At 40.1% G+C, this 20,131-nt stretch overlaps 2 protein-coding genes across 2 annotated transcripts in view; both read left to right on the top strand.

Moving 5' to 3' along the window:
- The window catches only part of LOC311049956 (uncharacterized protein), a gene marked incomplete at its 5' end in the record, with an annotated part of 65,093 nt that extends 58,269 nt beyond the window's left edge, over positions 1 to 6,824 (top strand). Inside the window, 5 exons of the mRNA XM_084063915.1 lie at positions 672 to 886; positions 1,800 to 2,062; positions 2,296 to 2,406; positions 2,875 to 3,025; positions 5,727 to 6,824. Of these exons, the coding sequence (XP_083920041.1) occupies positions 672 to 886; positions 1,800 to 2,062; positions 2,296 to 2,406; positions 2,875 to 3,025; positions 5,727 to 6,067 (1,081 nt within the window). The 3' untranslated portion in view covers positions 6,068 to 6,824. The remainder of the gene's footprint in view (positions 1 to 671; positions 887 to 1,799; positions 2,063 to 2,295; positions 2,407 to 2,874; positions 3,026 to 5,726) is intronic.
- A 4,086-nt stretch (positions 6,825 to 10,910) lies between these two features.
- Positions 10,911 to 18,622, top strand: LOC311049884 (guanylyl cyclase-activating protein 2-like; the record flags this gene model as incomplete). Its single annotated transcript, XM_084063792.1, has 4 exons — positions 10,911 to 11,111; positions 11,540 to 11,689; positions 16,354 to 16,444; positions 18,495 to 18,622. The coding sequence occupies 4 exons, from the start codon at positions 10,911 to 10,913 to the stop codon at positions 18,620 to 18,622; spliced, it is 570 nt and encodes a 189-aa protein (XP_083919918.1).
- Between the last annotated feature and the right edge of the window lie 1,509 nt (positions 18,623 to 20,131).

Below are 20,131 nucleotides of genomic sequence, written 5' to 3'. Positions count from 1 at the left end.
TGTGTAGCCTACATAACCCTCTATGACATAACTCCATAACATAGGACAAGCTACTGTAAGTTTGTAGACCTCACTGTCCATGAAAAGATGGTCGGGGCTCCTGAAAATTCTCTCGCAGAAGCGCTCGTATATTTTGAAAATAGCAGATCGGGATGGGACCTGTTGTGAGCTTGTAGATCTGCTATTTTCAAATAGCCAATGCAGCCAGATCTGCAAGCTTAACCGAATGACTGTTAAAGCAGTGTGTTTAAATTACTTTATAAAATGTTATATTTTCACAGGGATTATTTATTAGTGTAGATATACATTTAGGAGTGGATTATGTGTCCAGATGCCTGTCAGACAGTCAGACAATGCTGCTCCACAGGTCTAGAATGGAATAAACGGGCGCAGCCAACAACTGCTATCGACCAGGCGTGAGATCTCAGCGTACGGTAGGATGAAGCCAACGTCAGGATATATTGATAAATGCCGAAAGTTGCGGCGATCTCGCCGTACACCCATTATTTGGTCTGCGCCGCGTTGATAAATGATAATTTTCATGTGTCTGTAATCATGGGTCACAAATTAGCCTTTTCTAGAAACCCTACAATCTGTCTGATGTTAGATAATGTTACTTGAATCAATCATATAGATTTTATATCAATACAAATGTTTGTATTTTGTCACAGGTTCCAGGTCCCCAGGCCGGGGCTGTTCCAGTGCAGTGAGACGGGGTTGGTCTTTGGAACGACAGGGGAAGGAGAAGTCGTTTACAGGACTGTTCAGTGGGATGAAAGATGGCTCCAGTCAACAGGAGGGACTCCTGCAGGTCCTCTGTTTGACATCCAGTGTCCTCAGAAGTCTGTCTGCCAGCTACACATGCCACACTGTGCCATCACACCCGGTGAGCAGCTGCTCTTAGCATTGTCCAAGGTTCTTGTCCAAAGGGTCACAATATAACAGACAATAATATTGGAATGTTGTTTTTAATGGTTTAGCCATGTTGTTAAAGAGAGGGTTTTTTTGTACAAAAGTGGAAGTTGCCTGATATTTACACATGAACAACACATATATCATATAGTGAGGAGAATATGTGAAAATCTGTCACAATTCCACAATGTCTTCTGTGTGCTGAGAATGTAAAACACTAGAGGTGCGACCCTTCCGTCTAGTCGCTGGCGCGAGGCTCTCGTGTAGTAGGCTGTAGACGTTTTCGACACGCAAACCAAAAGCGAGAGCAACAGTGTTTGGAGACGCAAACCGAAAACGAAAGCAAACTGAGAGATGGACACATTTCACTCGTTCATCTATCTATGTATTCACACAGGCTCTTGCAGGACCAGAATGTGCGGCACAGATTGATGAAGCAGCCCGCTCAGCCCAGCGAGACGGCGTTCGCTGCGTTCAACCCTCCCAAAGAGTCAGACAGACAGTATTTGGATGGGGGGCGGGGTTGGCGGGGTTGCCATGTCCAGGAGTTGTAAGCGTGAAGTGGCGTGTAATTGGTTAGGGAAAGTGTGTCCACGCATGCGCAGTGCGCAGCACGGTGTTTTTGAATAAAGCTGGTTGCTTGTTGCTCGCGCGCAATCTGTCAACACTGATGCAACTTACACACGTACAAACATTCTGGCGCATGACTGTAGATTCCAATTGTAAGGTAGATGTGTCACATAGCAGGCTATCTGCTGTGTTTTTCCAGGGCAAGGTGAGCGCTCGATACACAGAACACATTGGGAAGGGTTGTGTCTAATTTGCATGTCCTCCTCATAATAGAATGACAGGATTCATGTTAAATATCTTTAAATAACTTTTCACAGGTGATGACCTTTGTGTGGCCAACATCACCGATGAGGGGGTGTACTTCTTAGAACCACTGAAAATGACCAAGACTCATGTGGTTGTAAATGTGAAACACCTGTCTCTCTTTGGGCTGTCATGGATTCTCGACTACTTTCTCAAACGTAATCCTGACCCCGAACCTAAACCGACCCATGGGCAAGTTCTGCTGTTCCTTCGACCACCAAGCAACAGCCTTGAGATGAAAGTATTTCTTCTGCCAAGCAATGTGTTGATTAAAGAGGTAAAATTGTTATCTAGTAAGCGAGTTTGAATCTCTGTAGACTTTTGTGCTTCAATATGAAATGGATTGTGATTTTGAAAAGAAACCCAGAGTATAGTGTGGGGACATTGGACAACCAAAGTTTATTGTTAAGGACAAAAGACCGGTGTAAATATAGAATGCATCTTGACGTTGCGAAATACCAAAAAAAAATATGATTGAACCATTTGGTTAAGTTGTGTTGGTGTTTTTAGGTGAAAGTACAACATGAGAAGGATGAATACATGGACACTACCTCACAGTGTGTTCTCATCCCAAGCCAACGCTACACTCTGCACTGTCCTTCACATGAAGTACAACCTGAGGTATCACAAACTACTGCTAGGCCTGTCACAATTATTACATAATCGTCTAATCGCAATTGTTTGAGATAATCGCAATCGTTTCCATGTTGGAAAATGTTCATACATTTTCAAATACGTAAAAAAGCAGAAATAGTAGATCTACAAGCTTGTAGATCAGCTATTTCTTCTTCTTTAAAGCAAGTATAAAATGATATCATATAATTTAAGTTATTTGTCATACTCTGCCCTGTGTTTGATTATGATGCCTAAAAGGCAAACAGAGATACAATTTGTATTCATATGTTCCAATGTGCAATGTAAAAAGCACAATCGTGAAGCGCAATTATTTTTGTGACAATTGATCGTCAACTTAAATGTGTTATTCTGACAGCCCTAACTACAGCTACTACTATTACTGGCACTACTACTACTACTGATTGCATTACAACAAATACAATGCAATAGTAACACAGTTATGTGTGTCTTCAGGCTGAGACTTATCTTCTAAACTATGGACCAAATTACCATCCATTATTTGAGGTGTCCATGGATCTCGACACGGAACACGTCTTATTGGAACTACGGGGACCGGAGGACGAGCGCATCTGGCAGCGACGCATTAAACTGAAAGTTAAATCTAGTAAGTATTCAATTTAATTGGATTCCATCCAGGTTTTCATATGCATTTACGTATGCACCATTGTGCAGCTAGGGGTTGCAGTTGTCACACTGGGGCACAAATCCAAGATTTGGATGTGGCTTTCCATAACATAATATAATATTCCATACTGCTGTTCAGGTCAAACGGGATCAAATTCAAGTTACGGTTCTGGACCGAGTAAGCTGGTTAAATACACTCCTCCTGAGACCTACAGCCTGTCACATCGACTTCACTTTTGCTAGCCTGTACTAACCTGTTGCTAGTAGCACATATCAGCACTTTGATACAAATAGCATGCGTCCCATATGAGACCTAAGCACTTCTAGAATTAACTAATGTGCAGCCAGGGAGGAGCACAGTGCAATCAGAGGTAAAAACACACAGAGAGCAGGTTAAACATAACTCAGATAATGAGGTCAATGCTGACCAAACAATCAGAACTGACATCAGGTTGTGTGAAACGAATGCATAAATATCAAGTCACTGTCAGTCCTCCACAACTCAACAGAGGTCACAACCCACTGTTGTTAAATTACATGAGTTACAAAGTATGTTCTTTCAACCCGTTATCACTCCCAAGGCATCACATTTTGCAGCTCTATCAGTAGCCCTGAAACGTCAAGTTTTGACATGACGGGATGCCCTGAAAGTCAATTGTTGACATGACGGGACGCCATGGCGACGTCGCATGTTGACAAAACTATGCCTAAACCTAACCCTAATCCTAACCTCACAAAAATATACCTAAACCTAATCTTAATTCAAACCCTAACCTCACAAAAACTATGCGGAGAGAGAAAAAGAAAAGTCATACACATGGTGGGATTCGACCGTGGGAGGTTGAGGTTACTAGTCAAGCGTTGTAAACCACCGAGGCAGCTGGTCAAACCCTCGATTCGGGTAGAATTTGAAGCTCCAATGTGTGCCTTTTAGTTGTTGTAGTCCTATTGACGCATTAGGGAGTGAAAATTACAGAGCGGCAATAACTGACGCCTATCTGTGAGAATGTGTTGGTTGTTTATATGATCATGCAATACAAGATCATGTCTAAATGAGATCTATCCTCATTTTGAAATGGAAACTCACACTTGCTTAGAAAAAGCCAAGTCTCTGTGTGGAGTTTGCATGTTCTCCTCGTGTTCCCTAGGGTAGGTACCCTCACAAAAACATGCAGTAATCCTGGTCACTATACTGCCTCCCCCTGGCCAGCCGGGGCGCCTGATGGAGGGGAAAGGAACTGGTTGGAATAACGTGTTCCTTCCACGCGTTACATCCAACCAGAGAAACTCTCCCCTGTCAGGTGACAAGAAGGTCAGTTGGCTCTCATGCATTGAGGGAGGCATGAGCTCGGCCCTGGCCTCCCTAGGTTGGCAGAGGGAAGGTAGTGCCCAGGATTACATAGACAATTGGCACTGGGTGTAAAAAATGGGGTTACAAAATCGTGGGATAAATATTTAGTAAAAAAAAGCTATTGGATTGGTAGAAAACTGAGGCGAGAAAGAGCGATATGCAGGGGTGAAAGTGGGCCGGAACGGGCCGGAACTACGTTCCGGTAAAAGGTTTGGTGGCGGAACGCCGTTCCGTTATGAAAAAGTCAAAGGCAGCTGTGAAAATCCCATATTAAATAACCTGCCACAGACCCATGGCCATGTTCAAGAATAAAACATAATCTACTAACGTCAGATTAACATACAGGGCGTCACAACCATTCATTAATTTGTGCGTACGACGGGACACTCTCACAGATCCGTGATTTCCCCCCACTGTTTGTCTGACTTCTTTTTTTTCTCTCCCCCCGTTCCGCATAAACTGCTGCTTTCGCGTGAAGTTAAGTAGTTTCAACTAGGCTACCTGGGTACTTCTACTTCCAGTAGTATGATTTCAAAATAAAACGTGTGTTGAATTGTAACATTACAAGGATAGAGTTTTTAAAAACCTCTTATTCTGAAATGCACATCGTTTTGAAAGGAAACCAGATTTCTTTTCTGGAGGCCACTTGACAGCTTTCTGCTCACGGAGCACAGCTCCACTTGACTAACGTGCATCGTAAAAAAGTAAATAACACGGACGTGGGTCATGGGACATTATGGAATATAAAGACTTTCTGACTTTGTGGCAAAAGTTCATATTTACTTTAAGTTACCATGATCTCTGAAACCAAGACAATGTGGGGCTATGGAACAAAAATGTGTTCTTTTCATCTTTGCAGAAGGTGAGTAATTCATCTTATCTAATGCTGACAGTGGTGGAAAGTAACTAAGTAGTACATGTACTCAAATACTGTACTTGAGTGTAATTTTAAGGTCATTTTACTTGACTGGAGTATTTCCAATTTGCAATATTTTTATTTCTATTCCCAATACATCTCAGAGGCAAATATTATACTTTTACTCCACCTCAATTATTTGAAAACTTTAGTTACTACTAGTTACTTTGTGGATTTTAATTATTATGACTAAACATACATAAACCGCTTCAGCCCCATTTAAACTTTGGCTTTTTGAAAATTTACTTGGTATTGTACAGTATGGTCAAGTTGGACCTAAAACCGAAATAAAGTAAAGGAAAAAAAGTACCAAAACCCACCCAAACCCGCAATTTTTTCGACCCGAAACCGAAAAAAAATTAAACAGTTTAATAATTAATTGTAACTGACAACAAGGCATTATTTTCCCTCCAGGTCGTTCAAGCTCCGGCCCCAGTCAGCCAACCGCGTCGACAGTGACGATGACATCACAGGAGGCCGAGACGTTGGGGTCCGCGCGTAAAGAGTTCGTCAAACGAGTGTCGGGGCCCGTCCTCGATGGTCTGCTGGACACACTGCTGGATGAGAAGGTTCTCAACGACGGAGAGATGGACTTGGTTAGAGGGGAGAAGGACAGGAAAGAGAAAGCGCGGAAATTAATCGACATGGTGCGAAAGAAAGGGAACGAGGCATCGTCAAAGATGATCGCTGCGTTTCAGGAAGAGGATCCAACCCTTTATCACGAACTGGGTTTGGACAAACCTTTGATTGATTGATGTATTTGCGTATTGACGAGAGAAACGAATGCACAAAGCAAAGGATTGCACAATCGTAGTCAAAAGGAGGCACAAAAAGGCCAATAGAGCGTATGTCCACTATTTAGCCTGTAATGTACATTTCTAATTGATTGATTGAATACTTTATTATCAGCTTGCAAAAAGTACAGAGGTACAGTTAAACAATGGTGCTAAAAGGATAACACAAAAAGCCCTGAGGGCTTATTTCCATTGTGGTCCTATGTATTCAAGACATATAAACATACAATACTATACAATAAATCATCAATGCTACTGTAGGAGCAATACAACTGCATTTTACACTGAGTATCAGGGACACATACTGAGTATCATGGACACATACTGAGTATCAGGGGAACATACTGAGTATCAGGGACACATACTGAGTATCAGGGGCAGACACTGAGTATCAGGGGCAGACACTGAGTATCAGGGGCAGACACTGAGTATCAGGGACACATACTGAGTATCAGGGACACATACTGAGTATCAGGGGCAGACACTGAGTATCAGGGACACATACTGAGTATCAGGGACACGTACTGAGTGTCAGGGGCAGACACTGAGAGTCAGGGGCAGACTCAGAGAGTCAGGGGCAGACTCAGAGAGTCAGGGGCAGACACAGAGAGTCAGGGGCAGACACAGAGAGTCAGGGGCAGACTCAGAGAGTCAGGGGCAGACACTTGCCCCTGGCAAAAATAAGAAGGTTATTATGAAAGATATACCAGTGAAAGATCAAAAAATAATCCTGATGGTCTGTGTCCTTGATTTATTAATAAAGCCGTGAAAAGTGTGTGTGAGTATGTAGTTTATTTATTATTATTATTATTATTATTATTATTATTATTATTATTATTATTATTATTATTATTATTACCCTTATTATTATTATTATTATTACCATTGTTGTTGTTGTTGTTGTTATTGTTGAAAACATAATGATAGTTCATATATGAATGATTCAGGACTTTTTAAAGTTTTTAAAAAAAAATATATTTTATTGGTGAAGCGTACAGAAAAACGAAGGTTTGGTTATCAATATTAACATATCACCATGATTCTTTTTTACTTTTATGGAACATGACGAGACACAGACAGGACTGAGATTGACCAAAGACATGATTCAGTTTATAGAGGAATGATTCAGTTAATCTCTCTCGGTCGTCCTCAGACAGACAGTGTCTTGCTATAGTCTCATTCTCCTGGCTGCCATTTTATCCCTTACCCTTGGTATTCCCTCATACAGATTCTTGTTGGTCACATGTTCACTCTTGCTGATGTTAAGTACTGCACGCATCATTCTGGTGTAGCACCCGTCTAGAGACTTCTGCAGGGATGGTTTCAGGGTCCAGCATTCACTGCCATAGAGGAGAACAGACTCTACCGTTGCATAGAAGAAGCTGAGTTTGATTTGTCGGGGGAGGTTGGAGTTCCATACACTGGCCATGTCGTTCAGGGTCCTCCATGCAAGTGCCTTCCTCACGTTCAGATCTTTCTCAGTTGAGCTGACCCATGAACCCAGGTATTTTTTTTATTTTTTTAAAGATATTTTTTAATATATTAAGCTTTTTATGCCTTTATTTGACAGGACAGTAGGCTGACAGGAAATGGGGAGAGAGATGGGGGGTGACACACAGCAAAGGTCATCAGGATCGGGAGTCGAACCCGCAACACGCTGTCAAACTGGATTACCAGCGTATGAGGTATGTGCCTGGACCGCTAGGCCAGCCCCTGAACCCAGGTATTTGAAGTCCTTCATGACTTCTTTCAGAGCAGTACCTCCTATTGTTGTTGATGTTGTAGTAGGTGGAAGTTCCGATGTTATAGGTCAGTGGTTCTCAACCCTTTTCATATCAAGGTCCATTATTTATTTGGCATTTGACCACCATTTGATGAGATTTAGCCTCTCAGACTCAAAACTTTGAATATTTTGTTGTCGTTGGATACGATACAAAATAACTATTATTGTACATCCTCTAATTGTGTAGACTTCTTGTAAATTAAGTAATGCAGATATTTAACAATAACTCTTGAGAGTGTAAAATGAAACCAAATGGACCTGTGAGGTTCCATTTGGTTTCATTTTACACTCTCAAGAGTTAAATATCTAATAAAGGTCCATTTGGTTACGAACTCCATCATTTAGCTGGGGACCACCTGGAACCCCCTCAAGGACCACTGGTGGTCCCCGGACCACTGGTTGAGAACCACTGTTATAGGTGATAACCTCGGGTTTTCTTGACATTTAGCCGAAGGCTAACCTTGGCACACTCTGGATGTCCCCCAGCCTGAATGTCAAACTCCTCACTGTTGCCATGTGGGGTCACCACCTTGGCCCTTGTTCCTGCGTACACGGTCTCTATTGCCCGGAGTGGGTTGGGAGGGACAACGTAGGCTGTAAGGATTTTCATCATTGTGCCTCTGTGGATCGAGTCGAATGCCCTTTTGAAATCGATGAAGCACGGTACAGCAGTCAGGTTGTTCTTTTTCACCTCCTCGATTATTCTCCTTAGGGCCAAGATCTGGGCCGCGGTAGTTCTCCCCTCTTGAAAACCATTTAGGTTTGCCCTCATTCTCTACCTCCAGCCAACCCATCACACCACAGGTAAGACCAGCCTCTAACACAAGATGAAGGCTTATTATATTGTTAGTATTAGTTTGTTTGTTTGAGTTTTTTGTGTGAAGATTGCAAAATGACACCAACGTATGTACAACAGTGTTTTTTAAACCTTAATTTCAAGGACACCCCATAACTCTGAGAGTGTGCAAATGGCAGCGACTTTTTTGAGACCTTTGGGATTGAATGAAATTGACCCAACTGACATTATATTTTCTGTACTAAAGAGCTGGAGAGACGTGGAGACCCTTGTGACTGAACAAATGCTATATTGCAATGATTACTATCACAATATAGAGCTTTAACTTAAAAAAAATAATCTCTATGTTTTGCCTTTAATTGCAATTATAGTAAATGATAGACCATTTAAAAAGTTTATATTTATGGTTGATGAAAAAAAAAAGTACAGTATATTAATTACATTAATTACAAAATAATCATATTTGAACTGGGGACCCCCCAGCCTGACAAACACTTGGAGTTGTAGGAGTTGAGGCGTTACATTTAGTTTGATTCGGTTCCACAGATAAATATTGTGAAAATAGCCAGTCAGTCAATCAATCAAAAGATTTCTAATGCACATTTAATGGAGAATTAATGGAGAAGTTCTGAATGAACCATATGAATAAAATAATAATCCATTCATCCAAAAAGGTATACTTTACAGAAAACACTTGAGGTCATACTCCATATTCAGTCCATGAGGAGAAATAATGTTCCCTCCTAGAGTTACTTTTATTTTTTTCTCTTTTCTTTTCTCGTCTGCACTATAACTGTATCTATTAATGTTTTACTTATTTTGTTTTATGCATCCTAATTTTATCTTATAATTGTATTATTGTGTTTCCTTTGCTTGATGTTCTGTGTAAAGAACATTGAATTACCCTGTTGTTTAAATGTGCTCTACAAATAAAAATCCCTTGCCTTGCCTTGCCTATAGCCCATTCAATCCGGGAACGCATCTGTGTGTGTCATTTTAGATTTCTTCGGCCATTCAAAAATAGCAGATCTGCAAGCTAATAGCGTGGCACCGAGTGCCACGCTATGAGCTTGTAGATCTTCTATTTTTGGAAAAGAAAATGTGTGCAAATCTTTGAATATATATATAAAAAAAGAACTCAAATATTTGCTTCTGGGGGTCACTGGAACAAAATATTTTGAGATGGGGGGTCCGTGGACAAATACATATAATTTTGGGTGGTCCTTGACATGAAAAAGTTTGAGAACCACTGAATAGCGACATACGTTTTTTCAAAAAACTGTTTGGATTTTGAAGACATTTGTAGAATCCTCAGAAGCAAAGATTTGAGTTACAAATGTTCGCTTTAGAAATATATATATTCAAAGATTTGCACAAATGTTCATGATTTTTAAAAAACTAGCAGATCTACAAGTTTATAACACGGCACTCTGTGCCGCGCTATAAGCTTGTAGATCTGCTATTTTTGAACAGCCAAATTATAAGTGGTTAAAATCTGAAATGACTGATGCTTTCCCGGTCTTAATGGGCTAGAAAGCAAAAGATCCAGATTAAACCTCCTCTTGGGGGAGGTAAAAAAAACACTTCTCTACTTAGTAAGTGTTGCCTCCCTTGAGTCCATGTTTCAGATGACATAACTGAACTAAATACTGTCACAGAGATAATGACCTTTCTATTATTATCCACTTAAACCCTTAATACTTGGTTGAACTGTGGTCCCCCAGGGGTCTATACTCAGTCCCCTCCCTTTTCCCCCCTCAAATTTCTTTGCCGAAAATAGCAGATCTGCCAGAGACGCGGTGTGAGCTTGTAGATAGTGGATTTTGGCCAATGATTTTGCCTATTTTAGTCATTAACATTCGGTGAAATGGGTTCTCTTTCATAACGGTTGGTGGCACGGTGTCTCTATTTCTGTCGCCTATCTGCTCTGGTGACAGCACTGACCGACTGACCGACTGACTGTAAGATCATCTGATTATGCTAATAAGATTAGTGACCTTCTCCTAAACTGCAATGCCCAGTCCGTCCACCAGGACGGCTCAGTGGGATCTGAATGTGATGTGAGGCTAATCCGTTCAGTGGAGTTTGATGGGACCGTGTGAGTGGGTGCTTCAGTTATATGTACTGTAGCCCTGCACATATGTAGCCAAACGTTGCTTTATATCAATTCAACAATTCCCATTTTTTACCACTTCAAGCTTTTTGAATCATTTGAAACAGCACCCATGGGACAGGATGAGAGCCAGCACAGCGAGGAGGTGGTGGATCTGGCCCAGATCCAGGACCTGTGCATCACCTTCATGAAGCGCTGTCCGAGCGGCAGGCTGCATCTACACGAGTTCAAGAGGATCTTCGGGGTGGGGAGCACCTGTGAGGAGGAGTCCCTCTACCTGGAGACCATATTCCGTTCCTTTGACACAAACCAGGTGGGTTGCTGCTGTCGATATTTGTGGTTCTCAGAGGTGGAAGAAGTATACTCACATTTTGTGCTTAAGTTATAGTCTTAATACCACCATAGAAACAAAAGTCTAGTATTCTTGTAGATCGGCTATTTTCAAAAGATGTTTATACATTTGAGAACTTGAAATGGGACATTCTGCATTATGAGTACTTTTACTTTTGGTACTTTAAGTACATTTTGATGCCAATGCTTTTGTACTTTTACTCAAGTACATTTTCAATTCCGGACTGTTACTTGTAACAGAGTATTTCTATATTGCGGTATTGATACTTTTACTTAAGTAAAAAATGTGAGTACTTTTTCCACCATGCACTGTCCTTAAGTACAGTACTTGAGTTGAGTACATGTACTTCTTGAAGTTCCACCCCTGGTAATACTGTACTTTTATTCTAGGACAACACACTGGACTTCATGGAGTATACGGCGGCCCTCCATCTGGTGCTGCGGGGGAATCTTGAAGACCGGCTGAAGTGGTCCTTCAAGGTCTACGACAAGGATGGCAACGGAAAACTAGACAGACAGGAAGTTTACCACGTCATAAAGGTAAGAACAACCTGTGTAACACTTATGTTATTGAAATATGTGTTTCTATATTACACATTGCATTTCTTCTCTGATTGAATATTGATTGATTTAATACTTTATTAGCAGTTTGCCAAAAAAAAAAGCACAGGAAAGTACAGTTCAATACAAGGTCTGCTAAGAGGATTTTAAACGCAAGAAAGCACTATGGCTTGTTTCCATTGTACTCAATTCATCGAAACATTTAATGGCAGACAAATATACACTACTATGCAAAACATCGTAAAACAAAAAGAAAAATATACAGGGGGGGGGGGGGGGGCTAGGCTTTGACTTTTACAGGGGCCAGTTTCAAATTAAAGCCACCTGTACTTTACGACTGTTGGTATAGGGCGTTCCACATTTTTGTGGCATAGCAGGAGAATGAATTTAACCCCTTGTTTGAGCCAAATCTGGGTTGAACGTGATTAGTGGAGCTACCTCTGGTGTTGTGGTTGTGGACTTCATTTAGTTTTGTGAAGTTCTTTGACAGGTACATGGGTGTCTTTGTGGTGCAGGCCCATTGCAAGTTGCTGTACTCTGTCCTCTACCCTGAGCCATCCGACCCTAGTAAAGTGAGCAAGGGTTAAAGGGATATTTGACTTTCAAAAAATATTTTTGGTCATTTAATCGTCTACTCAGCCTTTTGTGAACACCCCAGACAGTTTTTAAGTTGCTTGATTCAGTATTTAGATATTTGATATTTATTTTATCAGACACGCTCCCTTCCTATACAAACCCATTGTAACTACAAACTCCATTTTAACCATGATAGATTCATCAAGAACACCCGTTCTTGGTTCTGGTGACTCATATCGCCCTCCTAATATATGAGAGGGCCGTGTTTTTTCAATTACTTTTTTCATAAAAAAAATAATAAAAAGACTTGGAAAATGATTTTTTTAAATAAAATAAAACAATTAAATAAAATAAATGAAAAAAGTAATCAAAAAAACATGGCCCCCTCACGTATTAGGAGGGTGATACGAGTCACCAGAACCAAGGACGGGTGTTCTTGATGAATCTATCATGGTTAAAATGGAGTTTGAAGTTACAATGGGTTTGTATAGGAAGGGGGCGTGTCTGATAAAATGAATATCAAATATCTAAAATTCTAAATACTGAATCGAGCAACTTAAAAACTGTCTTGGGTGTTCACAGCCTGAGTAGATGATAACATGTGAAATATACCTTTAAATGCGTTGTGGATGTAAGTAATGTTTATTTTGGGATGTCTGGAGCCTTGTTTTTAAGGCCTTTGTGGTGCTATGGGACCATAAGGTGCATGCGTAGTCCAAGTGACTTTGGATGAGTGCTCCTGTTAGAGTCCTCAATGTATTGGATCAATCAATCAATCTGCCGGGTGGAAACCTCATATGTCCAAAACGTACGTTTCAGGATTCAAATTTAGAATGATCAAAAGTAGCAGATCTACAAGCTCAAATTCTGTGACACAGCTTGTAGATCTGTTACTTTTGATGCTATTGTGTGACACTGTAGTGTGATCAAGTAGGACGTTAATTTACAAAAAAAAAAAAAATAGAATTATGGAGATAAGAGATTTCTGCCCGACAGCAACAATTTCTAATTAATCTTCCATTCATAATTGGAATATAAAAAGTTGCCTACTGTTAATCTAGGGCTATGTTGAATAATCGACTCATCTCTCAGTTTGGTATAGATCAGTGGTTTTCAACCTTTTTCCTGCCAGGGACCCCTAAATTGATATACATTTGGCCGCGGACCACCATCTGAAAATGTTTTGTGCCAGGGACCCCCAGAAGCAAAGATTTGAGTTATAAATCTTCCCTTTGAAAAAATAATATATTCAAAGATTTGCACACATTTTCAAGATTTTTCAATAATAGCAGATCTACAAGCTCATAGCGCACGCTATGAGCTTGTAGATGTGCTATTTTTGAATAGCCAAAGCTAAGTGGTTAAAATGATTCCGAGGCTATGTTAACTAATTTAGCTGGGGACCCCCTGGTAGCCCCCCAGACCACTAATGGTCCCCGGACCACTGGTTGAAAACCACTGGTATAGATTTATCGATTAGTATTTTTATTTAATTTTTTTTCAATTTAGAATTTTCAGGTTTTCTTGAAAAAAGTATGAGCACATTATCATATAAACTCTAGATGGGGAATCTTGCCCCACGGTTTTCATAGGCCTACCTTTTCTATGATGTTATGATATCCTATGATGAGAATGTCACCGCCTCAACCCGCCCCGCGAACATAATAGCTCAGATTTATATAGCGCTCTTTTAAGTACCCAATGTCGCTTTAAATGTCTACAGTAGCACAACATTGTCATGGGCTAAATAAACAAGCATGTTGTTCAAAATAGGGTTGGGTTTTTTTTGCGTGTGAGAGCGGCTGACCCGCTCACCCGCAGCCCGCATAATTGCCTCTGAAATCCTGACTCGACCACCCGCGCCGCGGGTTGACTCGCGGGACCCGCGGGTTACGGGTCGGCCCGCTCATCACTACTAGACGAGATTGAAATCTCGTCTAGCAAGACTTCCGGTGGGGCGCATTCAAGACAATCACGTTCCATAGTGTTCTGTCACTATGAACGTCAGATCTCACCAAAAAAAAACAACAACAATTAAAATACGTGAAAAAATTTCATAACTCCACCACTGGTCCGCCAGAGCTTAAAAGCCCTCTAAGCTGCCTCATTCACTTGAATGGGGAATCTCACTTACAGTTGAAGCGGATAGGCCTTAGGTTAGATCACATATTTTTAAAAAAATATATTTTTTATTTTTGGTGAGATCTGATGTTCATAGTGACAGAACACTATGCAACCAAAAAAACAAACAAAACAGAAGTCTCGCTAGACGAGATTTAAATCTCGTCTAGCGTGACTTCTGTTTTTTTTTGTTTTGTTTTTTGGACAGTGTTCTGTCACTATGAACGTCAGATCTCTCTCTCTCTCAAAAAAAAAAAAGCTATTAAAATATGTGATCTAACCTAAGGCCTATCCGCGCACCTTTTTAAGCTGTGGCGGACCAGGGGTGGAGTTATGAAATTGTTCTACTGTACCATTCATCCTAAGAAATCATAACATCATAGAAAAGGTAATAAAACTTTAGTCCAAAATTCTCCTTTAACACCCACTCTATTAGACCAACAGTAGCCAGAATTCTGAGAGTTCTCAACCTCACCAATATCTCTGCATGATTTTATACGGCAAACACAATTTAAAACAATTGCTGTTTGATTAAATCAACCAATCGGTTAGTCGATAAATTGACCATGACTATTAGTCGAAGAATGTCTCTATTGGAGGACGGCAAGTGGAATATAAAAGCAGGATATGAGTCAGGTGTATTTTTCGGGCGGTTTCATAACACAATTTCTGTCCAGCTAAAGTAGACTATTTAAAGTAGGTTAAAGTAGGCTATATTGGTGCCAGAGGTGAAGGATTAAGGTTGCAGGTCAGCGCGTAGCCCACTCTGTTATTGGATGAAGTGACAACGTCCGCAGTCTAAGCCCCTGACTTACTACTGCGCGCGCGCGTGTGTGTGTGTGTGTGTGTGTGTGTGTGTGTGTGTGTGTGTGTGTGTGTGTGTGTGTGTGTGGGTGTGGGTGTGTGTGTGTGTGTGTGTGTGTGTGTGTGTGTGTGTGTGTGTGTGTGTGTTACACCTTTACTATTATAAGGTATGCACTAAAGATAAGAGCGACACAAACATAGGTACACATATACAAATAACTGACAGAGTGACAGTAGCATGGGAGAGTCAGCTCAGCTGTTGGATGGACAGCTGTAGCTGAGTTGGAATTAACACATTTATGTGAAACCTTGCTTCAATGAGATAAATAACAAATACACAATATATATACTTGGCAATCTATACATTCATGCCACCATATTACCCATCACAGGTTTACAGGTGTGGAGAAGTGGGAGAAATGTGTTTCTGTGCAAGCTCCACCGGTTTTGGTGTTTTCAGAAAGAGAAAACGAAAAAGCGGGGAGCAGAGAAAAATCAAACAATTGAGAGAAACATGTCAAGGAGAGGCAAAAAAAGATCTATTATCTACATTACATAAACAGCATAAACCAGCAGGTACAGTATGTACATGAGGTTAGACATAAAGTGCCTAAGGTTAGACACATACTGTAGGTGGTAGCACTTAGGTAGCAGCAGCTGTGTGCATGAGGTTAGACATTTCTGTGCGAAAGATCAACGCATTGTCAGATTCACATAGGGAGTTGGGACCACATACCGGTAGGCGAAAACCTTCACAGGTAAAATCCACGAGGAAGGAATGATTGCCAGTGACACCATTCAAACCAGGGAAAATCCATGAACATCTATTATGCAAAAAATGAAAACATACTTCTGATCTGCATTCATTCTTTTGCATCATAGATTGTTGTTTGAGGGTTGAGGGTTGAGGGTTATACCTTCACATATATACTGCCTTTCATTTTAAAGACAATGTTTTCTGAATGTCATTAAATAAAATACAAATAAATACAAAAACAAAATAAATAAAGATGTAATCAATACAGTTTGAATATCCATAAATAAAGATGTTAATCAATACAGTTGAATATCCATAAATAAAGATGTAATGAATACAGTTTGAATATCCATACATAAAGATGTAAACTTCTGTCACCCAACAGATCATTTATAAAATCAAGGTGCAGCGCCCCGACATGAGACCCAAAGACATCTGTGACAGAATATTTGAGCTGGTCGATGAGAATAAGGATGGTGAGTACAGAACATGGCAACACGATTTAATAATGAATGTATTAGGATGGTAAGTACAGAACATAGGTACTGTATACAGGAAGATTGGGCACCTCAATGTGAAATTGGCCATTTCTTTCCAAAATGTGAAAAAGGAAAGAATAAAAGTATGCTTTGGAAAATGCTATGAAATAATGTAAATTATACATGACGTCAACATGCACACTTATCAGACCTACATTTACCCTTCAACTTCTTCTTTATGCCCCTAATGACTGGCTATCCATAGGTTTTGTAGCAGTTTGTAGCAATTGTTGAAATACTATACGCTTTAAATGTCAAATGTTCAAATGATGTGTACTCATATTTCATATTTTATGGCATAATATTTGTTTGTTGTTTTGTTTTGTTCGTTTGTCTGTTGTTCATTGTTTTTGATGTAAAGTGTCCTTGGGTTTATGAAAGGTGCTATATACATTCAAGCTATTATTATTATTATTATTATCATTTCAGACCACGTTCCACATTTTGGAATATAAAAGAATAGCCAATTTCACATTGACATTCCCAGACCTCTCAGGTGCCACTCTTCTGGTTCCCACAACAATGATGTAATAATTAATATTACAATATTAGGCTACAATAAAAAATAAATACTTAAAAACATGGGTTTGATCTTTTGAAAGTACCAACATTCACAGCTGTTGTCCTTGTTCTATACAATGTAAGTTTTCATCAATACTGTAGCCCAGAAGGTTTGGCATAATTTGCTAATAATCCCAGAGTTACAGTAAAAAGGAGTAAAAAGTGTTGTTAATCATGAGATTAATTTAACACAAGTAGGTGTGATCTATTACTGACCTACGAAGCACAAGTGCTGTAACCATGCAAAGAATCAAAAGGTTTTAACCAATTCTGGGGGGAACGTTCGCCAAAAATAGCCAGTTTGTGACGCATTGTGAGCTTGTAAATCGGCTATTTTTTTTAGAAGAAATTTGGTGCAGAGGGAAAAAATCGGTCCAAGTAATAGTTACAACCCAGTTTTTCTAATAGAGGGCTTAACTGGTTACAGCGTTTCAACTGCCCAGCCAATCAATATACTGATATTGCACTCATCTGTTCACGAGCCAATAGGCTCCATATCCAAGACAAAAATAGCAAGACTCACCAGCTCCGTTTTACATGCCGTATCTGCGTGAAGTAGGCGGAGCCTCTATAGGAGGCCAGAAGCAGATTGGAGTTTATATTAACCCATTAAGACCGGGAACGCATCTGTCATTTTAAGATTGCTTTGGCTATTTTTCAAATTTCATATATACATTTCGGCCATTTGAAAATAGCAGATCCACAAGCTCACAATGCGTCGCGATGCGACGGATTGTGAGCTTGTAGATCTGCTATTTTCAAAAGATTTTTATACTTTGAAAATTAGTGAAATGGGACTTCTACTTAATGAGTACTTTCTACTTTGGTTTGCTACTTTAACTACATTTTGATACCAATACATTTGTTCTTTAACAGAGTATTTCTACATTGCAGTATTGATACTTTTACTTAAGTAAAAAATGTGAGTACTTTTTCCACCACTGACTCTGAGAGTGTTACACACCTGTAAGGGTCTATTTGGAACCCCCTCAAGGACCCACGAGGGTCCCTGGACCACACTTTGAGACCCACTGGTGTAGCAGAGTGTCTCCAGTCAACACAGTCTCACTCCGTTTGACCAGAATGGAACTGAGCCTTCATTAGTATCATTGGTAACACCTGTGAAGGAAGTAAGGAAGAGGGCCAATTTATTTGCAATATGGTTTGCTGAACATAGAGTCTATTGTTTGTCCTCCAATAACATGAAGGCTGATTTGACCTTTGAGACAAATATATAACTCAATGTGGCCAGTGGTTCTCAAACTATTTTTTTTAAATTTAATTTGTAACCAAATTGACCATTATTTTGATTCCATTTGTACTCTCAGAGTAATGCGGGCTGGGGGGTCCTTACATTTTTTTATTATTATTATTTTAGTTCAACAATGACTGATTTAATTGTTGTTCATCATGTCTCCCTCTCCAGGCCAGATAACGTTGAGTGAGTTTCTGGAGGGCGCCCAGAAGGATGAGTGGGTGATGGAGATGCTGAAGCTGGACACCAATGCACCGGGCTGGGTCATTCAGAACTGTTCCACGATGAAGGCCCCGTGAGCCGTTTACTCACTGGCTGGGACCGCCAGCTTTGATCTGCCGCTGACAACACGTACACGGTTGTCTTTTTTGAAGCAGCGTACGTGACTTCTTCAACTGGGTTTCAGATCCCCACGTTTTTTAATGCCAGAGCTTCTGCTGGCAGCTCAGAGGTTTCAGAGGGTTTGACTGAGCCTTGATGATGCTGCCACCTTGTGGTGCGTTTTGGCACAGGGCACTTTCCACATCTTCAGTTTGGTGTTAATGTGTACCTTGGCTGTTTGGTCCATGGTGGGACCTATGGGTGTGACCTTGACCTATGAGTGTGACCTTGACCTATGGGTGTGACCCTGTGTTGGTTGCTATGTGTGAGCAACAACAGCCATCTTTATCTACAGACAGCGTGCACCCTGACGGAATTCCTGTTCAAAGGGATTTGTTGTATATTTGCATGCCGTACATGTTGAAGATTGTATATTTTTTTTATATAGGCCAAGCAGAAGTTAAGTTGATCACCATCAGTGGTGGACAGTAACTAAGTACATTTCTTAGTATCTGTACTTTACAAATATTGTTCTTTTGACTACATTAGGAATTTCAAACGTAAGCCCTATTTCAAAATATAGTCAAAATCTAATTTTCACTATTATTGATATTTTTTTGAAACTTTCTGGAAAATGTTGAAATGCATAAAATGTAATGTATTGTAATTTGTACTTTTGAATACTTACGTATTTTTTTAAAAGCATGTAGCCTACAGTATGTACTTTTGAATACTTAAGCATGTTTAAATGCAAGTCCTCCAGGACTTTAACTCAAGCACAAATTTGACAGATGAGTAACTTTCACTTGTAGTGGAGTAGCCTAATATTTGACCAGGAGTATCTATACTTTGACTCAAGTACTGGAGTTGAGTACTTTTTCCACCACTGTGCTACTCAAACCGCAGACCGCTGTACGATCATGTACACTGTACATAATTGCAAATAATTCCAAAACAAAAAATATACATATTTTACATTTGATTATGTACGGTAGCTATATTCCAATCAGAATAATAGTCTGATAATAGCCTATCTATTCCCAAATATATTCATTTAAGTTATTAAGTTATCAAAGTAGTAAACTCATTGTTTAAGTGAAAGGTGTCATATAAAGGTGTTGAAATTCCATGTCATTGCTTGTAGAACAGGCATATAGCCTATACATTAGCATATTTTATGTTGTACTTGAATGTCTTGTATTTGACATAGAATGAATGACATTGTAACACGTCAAATGAATTCATTCATGGTGCAGTACATTAATTTGTTGACGGGTGATGTTTAAATAAACAAGGTTATTTTGCTCTTCTAGATCAGTGGTTCTCAAAGTGGGGTCCGGGGACCCCCAGGGGTCCTTGATGGGGTTCCAGGGAGTCCCCAGCAAGATGAGTTTAACCACTCTGACCCTTTTCATCGGCTATTTGAAAATAGCCCATCTACATGCTCACAACGCGTCGCATCGCGGTGCTTGGTGAACGTGCAGATC

This window comes from Gymnoscopelus microlampas (genome assembly GCF_963454915.1).
Source record: "Gymnoscopelus microlampas genome assembly, chromosome: 1".
Lineage (NCBI taxonomy): Eukaryota > Metazoa > Chordata > Actinopteri > Myctophiformes > Myctophidae > Gymnoscopelus > Gymnoscopelus microlampas.
This window is presented reverse-complemented; position numbering and strand designations above follow the sequence as displayed.